At 37.3% G+C, this 19,217-nt stretch overlaps 1 protein-coding gene across 7 annotated transcripts in view; it reads right to left on the bottom strand.

The window, feature by feature from the left end:
* Positions 1-19,217, bottom strand: part of LOC131143457 (FH protein interacting protein FIP2) — a 107,851-nt gene that overhangs the window by 22,796 nt on the left and 65,838 nt on the right. For 5 of the 7 annotated variants that reach the window (XR_009133499.1, XR_009133498.1, XM_058091761.1 and 2 more), the window contains 2 exons: positions 16,879-16,938; positions 3,884-3,964 (listed from right to left, as the gene is read on the bottom strand). Coding sequence is in view for 5 of the 7 variants with exons in the window: in XM_058091761.1 (XP_057947744.1) it covers positions 3,884-3,964; positions 16,879-16,938 (141 nt within the window). In the remaining 2 variants the exon portion in view is untranslated. Of the gene's footprint in view, positions 1-3,883; positions 3,965-16,878; positions 16,939-18,443; positions 18,508-19,217 lie in introns of those variants that run through there. The other 2 variants (XM_058091760.1, XM_058091762.1) reach the window with 2 other exon arrangements.

Here is a 19,217-nt window from a genome sequence, read left to right as displayed (position 1 = left end):
TCTGCCGGTTTTCCATGAATCTCCCAGCAGGTATTTTTTAAATGACCTGTTTTTCAGCAATGTTTGCACCATAATTTACCTTTTTGTGGTCGTTGACTAGGTCCCCCTGGGCCTTTTGATACAAGGGCCGAAACATCCGGCCCAGCGTGCCCATCTATTTTTTAGGCGAATACGGGTATGGGGAGGTCCAGCCCAACACAATCATTTTGGGGCCTCAGCATCACACACATCCTGTTCTCCTCCCTCCTAACCTCTTCGGAGACTTCTCGGGTTGAAGGAAGAGGTCGCCGTCCAAGGATCCATCCCCTCACGTCGTCAAGCTCTCGGTTCGGGCAGGCAAGGAACTCGAAGACCCTTTTGTTTTCGAGCCTCCTTCGGTATCGTGTACTGTCGCCGGAGCACTCCCACTCCTTGTCGATGCTTAGGTCGAGCTTCTGCCAAAGATGGGTCATCTCCATGAAATACTCGGTAACGCCTCTCTCACCTTACCTCATTTGACACAATCGGATCTTGATTTCGAAGATTTGCGAGTAACTCTCGACGTTAGAGTATGTCTCACGTATGGCTTCCCAAACGTCCTTCACCGTTGGCAAGAACAAGTAGACCTTTCCGATTGACGGCTGCATCGAGTTGACGAGCCAAGCTGTGACCATGGAGTTTTCGGACCTCCATTTTTGCAAGGCTACAATGTCGGTAGGGTCTGGTTTCCTCCGTTCACCGGTAAGGTAACCTAGCTTCCCTTTTCCCTCAATCACCAATTTTATGAATTGAAACCACTCATGGAAATTTTTTCCGTTTAATTTTTCCAATGAGAGTGGAAAGGTTGTGTTATCTAGCCCATTCGAACCCCCAACAGATGTGGCCTCTGAGTCACCGTCGATATTTGCAGAAGAGGTAGACCCTCTGCTGTTGACGGTGCTGCTGGCCATAGTTTAGCTAAGGTTGAGAAACCCTAGCTCTGATACCATGTAAGCAGAAGCTATGAATCTTTTCTACATTAATTTGTTCATATGTACATCCCAATATATAATACGATTACCTATTCTAAACAAGGAAACAATTCCCTTACTGAATAATATCAAATCCCCCAAACTTACCCACTTTCCTAATTTGTGTATTATTTACAATGATACTTGGGATTGGGATTTTAACAAAATGTCTTGCATATATTTAGATATTAGAAGTGGCCAAACAACAACCTAGGTTTTATTAGTGCAGGAATGTGGAATATCTCTCAAGAGTTGTTGGGAAGTTAGTTCCATCTTGCCAGCCAACAGAAGTTATTGTTAGGAGGCATGTTGCATTTCCTGAAAAAAGAGTTTAGCAAAGAAGGTGGGAGGAAAAAGATACAACTAGAGGAATTATCCAGGTTACAGCAAATCAACATGCCCCTATCGCAATGGAAAAACAATAAGCAGACGACCTCCCTCATTGGTCTCTGGTTAAACATTTGGAATTCAGGAGAGATGGATTTGTCCATAAAATTGTTGAGGAATTGTTCCTCCTACATGAAAATGATCATAGATATAATCATGTCAACCACAATGAAGTGATGTTGGACATCAATTTGAGAAGATGTTTCGAGGCTATGAAAGCTTAAATGGATTCAGTGTAACACAAGTTCCCAACCAACTGCAAACTTTAGTAGACCTTGGTATAGTACCTATGAAACGTAAATAGTTATATCAAGAGAAAGATGGCAGATGAAAAGTTTGAGACCTGCAAAGCTAAGCTCGTGCCAAAGGTTACAACATGCTCAATGAAGAAACTTTTGTCGTTTGCCATACTAGAATCCATTAAGGCATTACTGCCACAGCTGCACTACGAGTACTAGATATGGTGAAAATGGATGTGAAGACAACATTTCTAAATTGATATTTTGAGGAAGATTGACATAGGAGTGTATTCACACAACCTTAGTGACTTGAGAAGATGGCAGCCACATCCCAACATGTCCCATGAGTATGCCCATTAAAGTGACAATAAGTGCACTTCCAAGGAGGTCTGTGACACCTTTGGCCTCCCTACTACAATCAGGACTATCAAGGGTCATATAGTACCATAGAAGTCACTTTGATTACCATGATTTTGAGAAACCATTGAGGAATCATCAACATCTAGAAAACAATCATTACATCGTGCGAGATGGCATTTAAGACTCTAGAATACACCTTAGGGAGGAAAGCTCTAGACCCCCAAGAATTTGACATTTTATCGGTTCAAACTCAGATCTCAATCCTGCCAAAAATTGCCTCACAATCATTCATTCCTGCTACTTTTCCAAAGCCCCTAACATCAAAGGATAAAGGGACTGCAACATTCAGATCCCAATATGCTTTCTTTAGCATACAGAAATACCATGTAATACTCTCACCATCCTTCTTTAACTGGTAATACTTATCAAAAAATCATACATATGGATTAAATAACGCTATCACTCTTAGGAGCCTTTTCTGCCAAATAACTTGTTAACCTTGATCAGATAGAACTTGTTGACCTTCAACTATTATAATAATATAATTACAACCATTTAATTACTTATAGACCAGAAGTAAAAACAAATTTAGTCTCCAAGACCAGTCAATAAGTATCAAGTTATCAGTTATCTCACAAAGCCAGAATAGATACGAGGCAACCACTAAAAATGCTAAAAGGCTTCAACAGCTTAGAAAACACATTTAAAAAGTTTAAAGATGACTTCAAACAGCAACGCAACATCAAAATAAGCCAAGGTTGTGATTTGCCTCTACAAATATTTCAGGAACAAATGATCAGCTACAAAACAATCCACAAGGTAGACACTATAACTTTCACCAGACAGCAATAAACATTTCACAACAGCAAGACCATAAATCCAAACTAGCAGCAATCCAGTACAGCAGCATGGAATGTCACCCCAATTTAACCCCCAAAAAAAAAAAAATGAAACCCATAAGCATCAAACAGAACCTCAAACAGCAGCCGAACAGATTAAAGGAAAATGACAAGAAAACTTCTCGGCATAGCACAACATTGAGATCTATGGCCTATATTTGACTTCAACCCTAGAAGCACCTACACATCCATAACCAGCTGAAGGGGGCAATTAAAATGATGAGGAATCTACTCTGCAGTTCTGATTTTAGCACGCAGGTGGCTGCCCAGCAACTGGTGGGGTTTGCTTAGAAAATAATAGAAAAAAAAAAAAGAAAATAAGAAGAAGTGGAAGAAAATAGATGGGAAGAATAAACCCTAGTTAGGGTTTTAATCAATCACCCTGTTCTAGTACCATGTTACCAATAGAGAATAGAGAGGCCAAGTTGTACATGTGAGAGAAGGGGAACATTTGACAACCCTACTCACCCACCACCAACACCCCCCCCCCCCCTCTCCCGAAAATAAAAAAAAAAAAATGCATGTGTGCATATATATATATATATATGTGTATGTAAATACATGCTAAAGGAAGGAAATTACTGTGGTACCCAATTTTCATAACAGCCATGATCGATTCCTAGAGCGAAGGGGACACAGGAAAAGGATAATTATGAGGGAAATGGTCAGCCTTCTTCATATTTCCTTACTGATAACTAGCCTCAAGGAACTCAGGATTCCTCCCCCCCCAACTTAACCTCTTCCAAATCGGCAACTTCAAAGTAAAAGTGGTAAAAAAAAAAAATGCTAACAAGCAAAAAGTATTGTAGTTTAACATTTCACTCTGCATGTGTCTGTGTGTAGTGTGCGCGTGTAGCTCCCTTCATAAAGTGAAACTAAAATCATAGAATTGGAGAGGAATCCTAAAAATATTCCAGAAAATGCAACATATGTACAGGATTTTAAAAGGCCTTTATTTTACTCTTTCTGTGCATGCAGATGTACATAAAAAGCCATATGTATTACTTACTGTATCCCGAAGGTCGACCAGTCGTAAATAAGCACGTTGGAGATTTGCACCTTTCAAATTAGCATTAGTCAATATCGCATTCTGCAGCACAATCAACCCCAAGTATCAAACATACAAACAATATGAGTTATTGAAGAAGCCATGAGGAACGTTAATACACGGAAAGCACATGTACATGTTGAGAACATAGTTTTAAAGATCAATGCGCAACAGCCATTACATAATAGTATCGGTGGCTTTTGAGTCCATTAAGAGTGTGATATCAGATCCTCTGATTCACAACTGTATCAGCTACAGTTCATTACAATACCATAAGTCTGTAATGGCTGATACACCGTTACAAGCTACTACAGGCTGTTACAATATTAAATTAGCTGCAATTACTAAATTAGGTTTTAGTCCTTTTTTCTTTTTTTTCTCCCTATATTCAAGCTTAGAAACTCATTTTTATTTAGTCAAATTTTTTAAAAAAAATCATTTGGTTTTTATTTTTTTAATATTTAGCATGTATTTCTATAGAGGCAGACTTTAGATCAACAGTGATGTTGCTCCTTTGTGACCAATTGGTCACAAGTTCAAGTCAAAGGTAACAATCTCTTTGCATAAAAGCAAGGGTAAGGCTGCATAAACTGTGACGGCCCTCCCCCTACCCTCACAAAGTGGGGAGACTTGTGGCCCGCGGATGCCCTTTTATGTATTTCTTTAATTAGCATTCAAATGACCTAACTTTTTCTCTCATTAAAATTACATATTTTCGTATTGTAAGTTATCCAATTTTATTTTTTTTTCTTTTTTTCTTACATCAAATTTGGATACAAAAATACGTTTTTCTATACATTTTTGCTCCATCTGATTTATGAACATTCTATATTTTATAATTCTTTATATTTGTGATTACATAGTTTATAATTCACTTATAATCAATAAAGTAGTGAAAAGCAGCAAAAGCATGGTTGCTCCAGTTCCAACCAAAAGCAATTAAACAACCAAGATGACATCCAATACTTGTAGTATAGTTTTAATTAAATTTATTAAAAAATTTACTAAAAAACATTCAACAAAGCAGTATAGGAGATTCAGGATCAAAACATGTGAAAATTGATATTTTCCCAACAAGTTTGATTGTGCACAAAAAATAAAATAAAATAAAATAATAAAAAAATTATGGACATGGTGTCAATTACATGTTACATGACATCTGCAGTAGCTTGTGAACATTACACTGGGACCATGGCCATTACCTGGACAGCTCCCACTTCTTAAAAACCATGCTTGAGAGTTATTGTCATCTCTTGACAAGGGTTTTTTGTAAAGGAAGAAGTGTCGGACCAATATGTAATTTTTTCACTCTTGACATTATTAGTTATAATAAATAAGGAGGGGAGTAGACCTAATTGCTTGTTTTTCTCTCTCCCCACCTTCTGTTTGGAAACAGAATCCTAGAGGGTATCAGAGCTTCTGTGATACCTAGATAATTTTATCCTTTTCATCGCTCTCTCTTCTTTCCTGCCACAATTTCTTCAACATCAGTCCTCGAATCTTCATGTCTACAGCTTGAGAGTCAATCAGGATGCACCCTTCTTTCTTATTGTGGCTGTGCAGCAGCACGATTCAAGGGCTGCTGTATGTATGCAGAAGTAATGGACTATCAATGAAAAATGTATTTATCAATATTAGAGGCCTATGATCTGTGTTCCTTTCCTGCTTCTTGGCTACTTATGAGGCTGGAATTGACTAGTTGCAGAAATCAATACCCTAGCAGTACTATAGTGATCAATTTGTCACAAGCAGAAACTTGTTTGATTGTCTCTGTTACTGACAGGCTTAACCTGTTTGATCGTATATCGACAACCATTAGGGAGATCTGTTTGCTCAATTGCTTGATTTATTGTCTCTGGCCTGGTCTGGCTTGTCATGTTTGATCACTGCTTGGGGTTTGCCTAGCCCTGCTGGTTGAGGGGCTCATATTTATTCTTGTTGTGTTTCTGGTACTGGTTGAGTGTGAATTGATTATATTTATGTCAGTGTTTTAAAAGGCTCAATCGAGGCTTGCCTTGGGATTCGCCTCAAGGCAAAGCATGCTTAAAACGCCTTGAAGCTCAATCTAAAATACCAAATTCCAAAAAGGCTAACGCATTACATGCTGAGGCTTACGCATTTTTTTAAAAAAAAAAAAACACGCTTTTTGCGCCTTTTTGGTTGAGGTTTACGCATTTTGGGTGTGTGATTCTCAAGTTAGAATTGGTTAGAAAATTTTAACTACACGTTTGTATAAAAGAAATTGCATAACATGAGTTTATTTCTAAAACGCTTCAACCTCAACCTTTCCAAAATAACTGAGAGCTATCTCTTGCATCATGAAAATAGTTTGAACTTTGTAATGGTATAGCTATCTCTTGTCATGATTTATGTCATGATTTCAAGTTAGCAATTTTTGAATGACCAACAAGTATTTTGCTAAGTACATCTAATTTTTCTTTTCTATATTACATTTGTGATTTTCTTAATTTTTACCTTATTTTAAATATACATAATTTATTTAACAAATTTTTATCTTAAAAAATAAATTCTCAAAAGGCTTATGCCCCAACGCCTTAAGGCTTATGCCTCGCCTTACGCCTTCGCCTTATAAAAATTTGATTTGTCAATGAGGCATTTTTCATATCAAGGTGTCCCTTCGAACAGCCAGTACTAAAAGCCCAATGAGATGCTAAATGCCATATCCTGCCCCAAAGCAAAGGTGAAAATTTATTTCCAGAAAAGATACGTGCATCCCATTCCAATCAAATCCCCCACAAAACAGCAAAGAATACACACCTCCACAAACTTTCGGTACCTTTAATCCTACCAAATCCTGTAAAAGAAATGCTCAATACTCTTCCACCATCTTTGGACAAACCCAAACCACACCAAATAAGCCAAATAATCTGAATTTCCACATGCCCCAAGTAAATGAGCAGTCAAAAGTAAACGAGAAAAAGTCTTTGAACTGTTACAACACAAAAAACACACATCAGGAGACAATGCTTTTCAATGCCTCCTACTCTGCAGTAGATTGTTGGTGTTAACTCCATTTATGGCCACCAAAAAAATAAGCAAATGCATTACTCTTAGAAGGGATTTTGGCATCCCAAATATGATGATGAAGGGGAAAAGATACATCAGCCCTTATAAGGTGATAAAAGAAGGATTTATAAGAGTAGTCACTCAAAGAATACAAAATCCACATCCTGACATTGTACCTATTAGAGATATAACAACCACCAACACAAGTAGTGAAGAAGAAAGCTCCTCCATCTCACTATCATAAAAATCCCTCAAAAGAAAATTCCGGAGAAAGATTCAGCATCCGAAATTTGAAAAGAAGAAATAACAGCACTATAGACCAAAGAAAGATGATATAGTTGGGTAAAGGTAATGATTAATGTTGAAATCCACCACCCCAAATATCCTCCCAAAAGCAAATACGAGCATCATTACACAATTTAAACTTTATCAACTCAATAAATTAAACTAAAAGGGTAAAGTCAAAAAATGAACCTCCAAAGACTCTCAAATGAACATCTAGGACCGATATTAACATCCCAACCACTCACCTGCAAACCAAATTTACTTCTTATGACTCTGTACTGCATAGAGTTCACCTATAAAGGAAACCACCAAATCCGCTTTCCCAATAGAGCAGTGTTTTGAGACAACAAATTTCCATAACCCAACCTCCCATCCATGACCTGTACATAACTCCCACATAACCAAAAGATCCCTCCCTACTACTGACCAATGAAAATCCCTCATAATCCTCTCAATCTTATTAACTACCCTCCAAGAATTTTAAACAAAGGCAAAAAATACAAAGAGTCCCTCCCTCCTCTTGACAAACGAAGATCCCCCATAATCCTCTCCATCTTATAAACTATCCCTCCAAGAATTTTAAACAAAGACAAAAAACACGAAGGGATATTAGAAAGACAAGTCTAGATGAGAGTGATGCGACCACCTAGAGAGAATAAATAACACTTCCATCTATCCAAAAGTATAGCCACCTACCAACCACAAGATCCCAAAAAGCTAATAAGAGGCGAAGGGATTCCTAAATAAATCAAAGGCCAATCTAAAACACCACAACCAACTAAAGAAATGAACTTCGAAACCCTATTAGAACTACGATTAATAGCCCAAAACCATTCTTTTCCATGTTAATTATAAAACCAAAAATCCTCTTAAAAAATCTTTAACATGGTATATATATTCACAAAAGACTCCTTATTATTATCTAAGAAAACAATAGTGTCATATGCAAACCGCAAATGGGACACTGTCACCACATCCCTTCCCACCTCAATGTCTCAACCCACAACCCTATACAATATATTAGTCTACTCAATGCATCCAACACAAGAATAAACAAAAAAGGAGATAACGGATCCCCTTGTCTAATCCTCCCTACAATTTTTCCACCTCTTACAACAAACTTCAACTAAAAAACTCCCAACCAGAGACCTTCTCAAAATCAAACTTAAAAACAATACCCTTATTTTCTATCACAAACATCCTCCACCACCTCATTTGCACTCATATAGCATCCAAAATCTGCCTCCCCCCCCCCCCCCACAAACCAAAAAAAAAATCCGAGCAAGAAAAATAGTATCACTAAGCACTAAACTCTACCTATGTGCAAGAACCTTAGCAATAATATTGTACACATTAGTTAGAAAAGCTAATAGGGCAAAAAAGCAATGCCTTAGTTGATCTACATTCCTTAGGCACCGAGGTCATAATGGCTTAATTAATATTTCCCCCAAGAGCTTGTTCCTATGAATCTTACAAACCAATGCTACTAAAAGAAAAGAGGCAGGGAGGGCGTTTTTTTGGTTGGGGGGAGGCAATGTTAAACCCAAAGGCTTAGCCCTCTTAACCTCACGACTGCCCAACTTCCTCTTCTTCAAAAGGCTTATCTAACCAAGGAATTAAGTATTTGAAACGGGATTCCAATACAAACCCTCAATCATAGGCCTAGAATAATCTTCCTTAGTAGAAGTATTTCTAAAAAATCAATTATTTCATCTCAAACCAGTTGAGCATCCCTTGCCACCTCCCTATTCCTTAACTCCTTCAGAATCACCTCCTCTAGCTTGTTCTTCAATAAAACACTCTTAGCAACCACGACATTTGAAAGCCTCCAACCCCCCCCCCCCCCCAAAACATAGCTCCTATTTTCTATCTAATGCATCAAAATCACTCTTAGATACAAGCATTTTCAATATAATATCCAAATCCCCAAACACCTCTAGATTCCACTCCTTAGAAACCTCCTCCACTACCTTCGGGTTTTTCAAACCTAAAACCCTCCCAACTCACCACCGAACATTCGCCCAAGTTTATGTAACTAAAGAGTGACTATGAGAGTGATGGTCCATCCACATGTTCTCAAACAGAAATGGGGTAGGGCCCCACTTAACCTTCCTCGATTCCAACATAATAGGTAAATTTCAAAGGTTGATCAAGATAAAATTGTATAAGATAAAAAGAAATTCATCCTCTTAATTCCCTAAAAAAAAAAACAGTGCAGCCCAATGCACAAAGCTCCCCGCATATGCGGGGTACCAGGAAGGGGTGGACCACAATGAGTCTAATGTACGTAGTCTAACTCCCTAATGAAAATATATATATATATATATATAACCAATAGTGATTGCCCTCTCCCCTTCTATGAACAAGGAGAACTAAGAATTCTCCAACAGAAGATCTCTCAAACTACATTCCCTAATAAAATTATTGAAATTCTGCATGCTTGAAGAAAACCCAACAGCCCCTTTCTTTCTTGGCAGGATATCTAACAAAACCACCCCCAAAATTCCACCTAGGAGAACAAGACGTAAACACAGCATATATATCCTCCAAAAAATGGGAATAAAGAGTGGGACTAGTAGGACCATACATAGATGTAAACTACAACTAACACCTCCAAATTTGAAGCAGCAAAGATAGAGAAAATAATAATAATAATTAGGTAATCAAGTATGAGGCCGACCTAGTGTCCCACACAATTAACTACCTATTGTTACCCCCTAAGAAGGACAAAATTCCCAATCCTTAACCCTTCTACTCCAAATATCCATGATTACACCACCGCCTCATCCATACTCTCAAGCTTTGTATCTTGCAAAAACACAATATTAAGAATGTCCAGACAAAATATATCCCTAATTATACCTCTTAATGTCACCTAACCCTCTGACATTCCTACTACTCATGGTTATCAAAATCTTGATCCGGATCATGCGATTTTACGATCCTACAATCCATACTTGCCAAATCGATCCAGATCTCAGGTAGAATCTTAATAAAGTAGATCCCAGTAGGATCTTATCTGGAACCTTAAGATCTTAGGATCCCGATCCTACTTATGATCTTATCGATCCTACTTTTGCAATGGAATATAGATTTTTCCTATTTAGGATTTCAATGAAAAAGGCCCAACGCATATTTTTATTGGCCCAAACAATTTACTTTTGCAATAGACACAAAATTTAGTATAATTGGCTATATGCATCAAATTAGGGCAACATAACAAGCATGTTCTACGATTTGTTCAATCCAAGTAAAGAGAGCAGCTGAGCATCTCTTTAAAGCTCTCTTCCTTCAAAATTAAAATCTATCTAAGAGCTTAGAGTTCTGGATGGACAGATCCTAGGTTATCTATCAATAGGCTTGGACTGTTCCTTCTTCCAGCAACAGTAGAGGTCAGCTGAGAGCTTTGAGATCAGCAAAGATCTTCAACAAATAGGGAGTTTCCAAGTCAGGCTGAAAGCTTAAAGTTGCAGGCCTGTAGCAGTTGTGTTATCTTTGTAGTCTTTTTACTTTCCTTCTCTTTTTTTCCCCTCTTATTATTGAAAAGGCTGAGACCTATCTTTTTTTTTTTCCCAAAGCAAAGAGCATATAGCTTTCTTTTTCCTCTTCTTTTCTTTGCGACTAACAAAAAGTTCTTCCTCTTCCTTCCTTCTTTTTTCCCTCCTTCTTCTTCTTCTCATGGTCTGATGACAAAACCGCAGAAACTGACAAATTTACATCAGTTCATTGAATTAAGATTGCAATTTCTTCTTCCTTCTTCTCTTCATTCTTTTTGCTTTTCTTTTTAATTATAATTATTAAATAAATAAGCTAGCAAGAGTCTGCCCTTTGCAGAGCACTTTGCAGTTCAAGATATTTAGATTTTGTTTTTCTTTTTTTTGTAAGGTTCAAAATTGTTGAAGGAAAAACCAGCTAGGTGCTAGCTAGCAAGCTAGCTACATTCCTGAAAATTGTTTTAATATCTTAAACTTACTACCAAATTTTTTGGATTATTTTATTGAGAGTTGTCATAAATTGCCAAATATATAAGTTTTTAATTTATTTTACATTGTAAGTAGAATCTTACGATCCACAATCCAATCCTGCGGACCCTCCCAACAATCCTATGTAGGATCCCGATTCTAACAACCTTGCTACTACTCACCCTCATATCTTAACAATTTTACCTACTTTCCTCATCTATACCCCACCCCCACCCCCAACCCACCCCATAATTAATATAAAATTCAGGATTTTACTTAGCAAAATAACCCGTGACACTACCAGAACTTATGACAATGTGCAGAGTATTTTAAGAGCATAATTGTAGCCAAGTCCCCTCCTCGAATGCAGCATCCGGATCATCTGCAGCTGCCTTCAAATGGTGAACACCAACCTCATTTGAACACCAACCTGAGCAATCAACAAAGTCCACCCCAAGTCCAGAGCCCTCCTTCCCTTCTGTTCAAAGATGAAACTCCCCCTTATCCATATAACCCGAGCAAGAAGCCTCATTTTTCTTCAGAACTGAAGAGGAAGCAAAATCATCCCTGAAACCATTCTCTGCCACAAACTATCCCAGCAGCAACCCTCTCTCTGACTCACTTAAGTCGTGAAACTCATCACCCTCATTTACATAGGAATCAAACAAGAGAGACTTTCCTCCACTAAATGTCATCACAACAGACTTCACCATGCAGAAACCAACCCTTGAGTCAATGAATTCACATTCCATCAAAGCATCAGAATGCCCAACATCTAAGCAAAAGAACTACTCCCTACCGTCACATCATCACTCCCAGCCCACATCCCGTTATCAGGCCCCACAATACTCAAAAGGCAAGATTGTAGACTCCAATAGCATGTTCCACAACCTTGCACTTCTTTGATTTCACCATCTTTAAATTTTAAAATGGAAAGATTGGGTTCTGATTATTCCCTGGTTTTGTTGGGGCAAAATGTTCTGTTTGATAATTGATTCCTGAATCGAGTTTTTGGTCTATAATTCAACTTCCGGCTTCGTCAACGGTCAACAGAAAACCACCATTATTCTTGCTCATGAGGTATCCCATTCCTCAATTCCTCCATATGCGTCTCCTTGATCCATGCTCATATGCTAGAACACAAAGGACCCATCTCGTAGCCATTCATGATCAGTATCAGCCTTGATATTGGTAGACCCATGATCATAACATCTACAGGGAAAAGAACCTTTATCATACATCTTGATAACTGCCAAATTCCCCATTGGCTCCTCCGCCACAAGAAACAATTTACACCATCCTTATGCTTCCGTACCCTCTGGAAATTGAAAGCCTTGAATATTGTGAAACACTCTTAACCTTTTGAGAACAAGGATACTATAATTTTCATTCATCAGCATCCTAAGCACTATGAATCCCTGAAAGTTTTAAGCAATAGGCTTCTTGTTTAGACCAAAAAATATTCAATTGGATCACAACCCAACAACAAGCCTTCTCCTCTGAAGAAAAAGAATTTCCTGCACCCTTTCTGGTGATACACAATTTCGGTCCTTGTGTCTCCTAATGTCGAAAATAAACATCTCCCTATCAATCCTAATAATCTGGCATACCATCTTATTCCAGAAAACGAACAGGCCAAAGGTTACAAGAGAAGCATGGTGATCTTTCCTGCTTTCAGTACTTAAGACAGCTTTTTCTGCATATCCCTGCTTCTGCCCCTCTGATTAGCAAAAGGTACAGAAAAGATGAGGCGGTTCAATCTGAAGGAAGTTAAAGATGGCATCACAGAAAAGCCACCAGATGGAATGGCAAGGTCCAGCTTACAATCATGTTTGTTGGGGCTTTCTATTCTAGCAAGAATCTTTTTACGGGCCTGTTTTCACAACACTTTAAAATAAATACTTATAATCATTTTGCCACGAGTTGTTGAAATGCAAGTGGCTATTACTTATAGATCAAATTTAGGTTGTTCACAGCATTGGTGCTCTATTGGTATACTGGCAAAGAAACAAGACAAGGTGAATAGTTTGAATCATTATCTGAGCACTAATGAGAGCAGAGTATACATTGTAGAGACCACAGAGATAGACAGCAAGTAAGAAGAAAACAAGAGTAAAAGAACTTGTCTGCTGTAAGCCTGTAATGTATTCCTACCCTGAGACTTGGTGTCTATTCTCAAAATGTATTGTTAAAAGTGTTTCTTTTCAAGAGTTATTTTCAAAAGGTACGTGTCATTCGAGATGTTAACATTTTTTTGCATGTATGAGTAAAAGAACTTCTGTACGGTAATGTATTCCTAACCAGCTACCACAAGTCTTGGTGTCTATTTTCAAAATGTTGCGTAAGTGTGTTTATTTTCGAAGAGTTGTTCTCAAGGAGGTATATGTGGTTTGAAAAAATTTTAGGATGTGCTATAGTTGTTCATAATTTTTCATCCGATTTGGATAAGTTCACCCCCCTTCTCCCCCAGGGTGTACCAATAAAACAGTTTTCTTAGGGTAATCCCACACACAAAGGGTTCAACTGTTCAAGTGCTAGCGTAATGTGTCGCAAAAGCTCATTGTGTGTGCTGATGTTAATTCTATATTTCTACACACAACAGTTCAACTGCTAGTATTGCCTGTGTCAAATGCTCTTGGTGTCTGCTGATATTAATTCTATATTTCTTAGGGTACCTTTTTATTTTCCTCTGAAGGAAAGTCATTATATGTTCCCTCAGGAGGAGGAAACAACTCCTCTGACAGTACCTACAGAACAAAAGGGACCCGCTGGATCTGTTCCATCAGTTTCAGAACTGCTTCCAATATATTAAAACAGGGACAGGAAGGTCCAGTCTTTTATTCCACTCTTTTTTGTACCATCAACCATCCTATTGCTAGCGTTGTTGGAATATAATGTCAAATACCACCCTGATGGTACTATTGAGAAGTGTAAGGCCTGCCTCATGACCGAGGAATATACTCAGACTTTTGGAGTGGATTACTTTGAGACCTTTTCTCTTGTAGCACATCTAAACTCAATTTGGATTCTCATCTCTCTTGCTGTCCAGTTTGATTAGCCCTTGTATCAGCTGGATGTCAAGAATGCTTCTTAACATGGTGGCCTGCAGGAGATGTACATGGAGCAATGACCGAGGACCACCATCACCATTTAGGCCACCTATTCAGAATACATATTTTAGGCATCGTTATAGAAAATTAGGATGCATGTATTAAACTGCTTGTTCCATATTTTTTGGTATTCAGAGGGTATGCTGTTAGTTATAACAATATGACTTGAATTCAGAATCTCCCCGTTCTTTTTTTTTTCCCCCTTATTTCCCTCTATTTCCTCCATCTCCTGCTATCCAGCATCAATTTCGCACCCCACCAAATTTCAAGCTGCAACGACAGTGATTGCTGCACAGTTCAACACCCAAACTTAAAAAAACAATAGGGCCTCCTCGTCTTCAAACACAACCATATGGAAAATTTTGTTGGCACATCCACTACCATCAAAAACAAACAGCAGCAACCAGCTCATCCCTGAATTCCATTGCTGCCAGACCATGAATTTGGTTTCGCATGCCAGCAACAGAAATTCCCACTGCTACTCCCTTGAAAGCCACCTCTTACCTGAGATTTCTTTACAGACGGCAACATCATTGGATACGTCCCCCAATACATCATCTCACTGCAGACCATCACCAGAAAGTCTCCACTGATGGCTCACGCACCTCCCACACAGGAAAGCCAGATGGGGTGACTTCCAGAAAATCTGAACTGTGAGAATTTCATTATAGCCATGATATTTCCTTTTCTTTCTTCTTGTTTTTATTTTTTTTTAAGGCGAGATTTTGATGCTGCCCAGTGTACCCTCACAATTGGAGTGAAAATCAATCCTGCCAGCACCCAAATTCTGGTTTAATTGCAGTATTGACTAAATTTTTTTTGCGAGATATTCGAGATTACTATGAAAATATTGCTCATGGAGCATTCAAAATTTCTAGAGGAAATCAGAACAAGCATTCAGGCATGAGTGCTCATTATACAATTGAGCATGGGCAATCTCATTAATAGTGGAGCATGACCAAAAATTGATGCTTTCATAGTTACAATAAACTTAACTGAAACAGGTGAAAGATTAAAGAAGATGCAATTGAGTTTTCTTAGTTCAACATAATTGGATGCTATACAGGACTAACGTTAAAATTTAAGAAATCTGCAAACTTTTAAATAAAATTTACCCGATAGGCTGCATAGAGCAAGAAAAATTGCTCCTACAATTTCAATTGAAACATTTTGAGCTTGATATGCGTAAAACACCTGCTTATAAAGAGGAGTCGTCACTTTCTTAGTTATGCCGATGTGTTGGCATAAAAAAGAAAGTCAAGGACTGACTACATCTGAAGTAGGGCAGGCATAGTACTCATAGAAGACAAGAGGGAGTGATGGTTAAGATAGTTTTGGCACTTCTGATGTAGACAAAGTAATGCTCCAATAACTAATAAAAGAGTGATTAAGTTGATGTTAAAGATTTTAGTAGGGACAAGGGTAAACCTAGAATAACTTGGTTTGAGGTACTAAGAAATGAGTTGAGAATACTCCCAAGTTCCTCAAGATATTGCCCTAGATCGTGCAAAATGGTGGAAAATCATTTGTAAAATTGATACCACCAAGCAAGACTTTAAGGCTTTGTTTTTTATACTGTTGATGTTGTTTATGTCCCACCAGGTTACTACCAGCATCAGAATCAAGAAGACATTGGCCACGTCGGTGTACTGCACCTTCATTGGAGTGTACCTCGGATTAGAAGCCATTTGCATTAGCTGACACTGACAGCACATGGAGCATGCAAGCTACCCATATAAACACTCCCTAAAATTATGAAAATTTCTTAAAAGTAGGCACATGAATTAGAATAAGCATTGCTCCTAACATTGTTCAGCGTGACCAATGCATCAACAGGAAAATCTGGAAGTTTTCCATTTTATTTTAATAATGTGCAATATAGGTATGATCATGCATATATAACAGCTTTAAGGCAGAGTTTCTTTAGCCTTTCTCATCATTGTAATTTTTTTGTGTGACAACTGCTTTGCCAATACTGGGGGGTTCCTGAGGTGTTGCCAATACTGTTGCCAATACAGTAGCAGTTTGCAGGCAACAAGATATAAAGTTCAAACCAAGACTACAAAATGAGAAGTTATATGACGGCAATAAGTACAATGGAAATAAGTTTTTCATCCCTCCTATTTGTTTGTGGCTACATAATGTCTTTTATTACACGGCTCAAATTCTGGTTCTCACTTTCATCAAATCATTTTATTATGAGATTCTCTACCTAGAAGTATTTGTGCTCGATATTTTTAGGATATTTGCCATCAATTAAGCAGTCCTTAAATCCACAAGCAGCAGGATATCTAGCATCACTTTATTTGATCAATTAAAATCAATTAAAATAGTGACTTGTCTACTTCTCAACAAAAGCAACTAGAGAGGCTAATATCTGTTAGGCATATATTTTTATTTTCAGAATCAATTAAAAAAGTCATTTAGATTTTAAAAATTAATATCGACATTGATCAGACGTCAGTTTAATCAGAACTCCCTTAAAAGAGTAAAAAATCTAATTCTAATTATGACAAAATTATTTGCACCTTCTTCTACAGAGATGCAGCCACAATATTAACAATGCTATTACCTTTAAATTGGCTCCCTCCAAATTAGCTCCTTCTAAGTTAGCATTAGTAAGATCAGCGCTCTGAAAATTGAAGTAAAAAATGATTATACGACCTCCAACCACACAAAAAAATCTCAACCAGAAATTACTATTTCTGGATGACATTCAGAACAAAGCTAAGAATCCTCATGATACACAAAAGAAAAATCAACAGCACCAAATTTTGTTTATTTGGGCATATATGGTATATCATATATGACTTCACTAAACAATAATATCTAGCATGCTCCACATACAAAACATGTATCACTAATCATCATACTTCACAATAAAATTTTGATTCTTATAAAGTTCCGCAAAATATCCCAAAAGTGGAAAGATAAATAAGTTGAAAAGAAATGTGACATAATTTCATAGAACTTTATGATCATCATAACTGCACATTAATAACTGATTAAATTGTGAAAAACTATATAGGACAAACTACATTGGTGTCTCACAATTGAACAAATACAACTTTATATGTTGTTTAATGAAATCGGAAGACATGTTCAGCATACAACTACATGGCTACACCATATTGGGGGCCTGGGGAAGGCATGATGTATGTAGCCTCACCTACACATTTCAAGAGGCTTTTTCCATGATGCACAGATGCAGTGCTGAAACAGTGAAGCATCAGATAATATTCTCTAGAAGTTAGTCCACTTTTAGCTATACACTTGCAATAATATTTATTCATTATTGTTATCTAGGTGTCAGTATTATGGTTCAGTCAAGTATTTCATTTCTTATGTCCAAGTTTTATTATTCACAAAGTTCGATTATGAGACTACCTCTAAAGTTCATTTATGAGGTCTTGTTGAGTCAAAATAAGTGAAACAGTCAAATGTAGTTGCAGTCAATAATAATCATTTCCCTTGGCACATTCAATCCACAAAAGTGAATTTTGGATTTAAAATACCATGGCAACAGACTGACACATTAAAAACTAGACCACTACTAATAAAAACCAACAATAAAAATTGAAAAATAATAATGCACATAAAACTTGTCGTCCCCACCTTGTTATTTCTGTTCATAAACAAAGAATTAGTCGCCATGTTGTTCTTCACTATACTACAAATAAATAAATAAATAATAGAAATGATACCAAACAACCCTAAAAAGAACACACTCAGCATTTCCTTAAGACTTACTTGAGCAGATGCTTCTCTCTTTTTCTAATTTTTTTTTTTTTTTTCTTTATTTTTTCTCCCATTCAACTAGGAAAAAAATTCAGCCTTAATTTTGGCCTTTTCCCATACAATAATTACAGGCCAAGTTCTTGCATCTAATTTCAACCTGGTTAAGTAACAAAGAAGGTGCTTATGCTGAGTGACTTCTCTAGTCTAATAAATACCTTAAAGATGAACTTTGGAAATATGCCTAGATGAAAAATGCAAATAATAAAACTTGGACTTAGGGAATGACACACATGACTGGACCATATTAATGATACAAAGATAATAATAATTAATAAATACTATTGCAATTAACAAGTCAAAGAGATGCTAGTGCAGTTGAGCACAGCATCAGGAACTCACATCTGTGCAAGTTGCCATCTTTGATGATTCATCCATCTTGGCATCACTCAGGAACTCCTTGTTTCTTATACAAATCAAAATATAGACATAAGAACCTCCATAATTATTGTAAGAAGGACACATTAAGGGTGAATTTTTAAAGTTCAAAAGGAGAAAAATGAAGGGACAACAAAAAAAAAAATCAAAAGGAGAGTAGCATCTGCTCGAACCAGTGTCATGAAGAATCATAATTGTTCTCATAGAGGCTGTCTAGTATCATACTTTTTTCTGGTTTTTGTTTTCGTAGCAGTAGACTGAATAAACAGGCAGCGACAATAAGTTTGTCTGCTTTGCTAGTTTCAGTTTCTTTATCCGTTTTCAACTGGTTTGTAGTTGTGGTAACCTATTTCTGCAGTACTTAAATATAAAAATTTCATTTTTTAACTTTAACATTACCAAACACCTCCTTAATCCAAGGTTACAGCTTCTCCTTCAATGTTTCAATTTCCTCATAAACCTAAAACCTTCCCAACCCCTCCCTGTGTCCTTTTCTCAAGAGCTTCTCGGTTATAGAAGTATCTAAATCTCATATTGGAATGGTCTTCTCATAGAGAAAGTATATTCTCAATCTTTTAGCTGAGATTGGCTTGTTTCGATCCAAACCTATTGATACTCCCATGGCTCCCAACACTAAGTACTAGATATGGGTGATCTGTTGCCTAACCCAAGACGGTATCGAGGACTTGTTGGAAAGCTAAATTACTCACAATTACAAGACCAGATATATCTTTCGCA

This window comes from Malania oleifera, chromosome 11 (genome assembly GCF_029873635.1).
Source record: "Malania oleifera isolate guangnan ecotype guangnan chromosome 11, ASM2987363v1, whole genome shotgun sequence".
Lineage (NCBI taxonomy): Eukaryota > Viridiplantae > Streptophyta > Magnoliopsida > Santalales > Ximeniaceae > Malania > Malania oleifera.
Note: the sequence above shows the minus strand (reverse complement) of the source record. Positions and strands in the feature narration are given on the sequence as shown.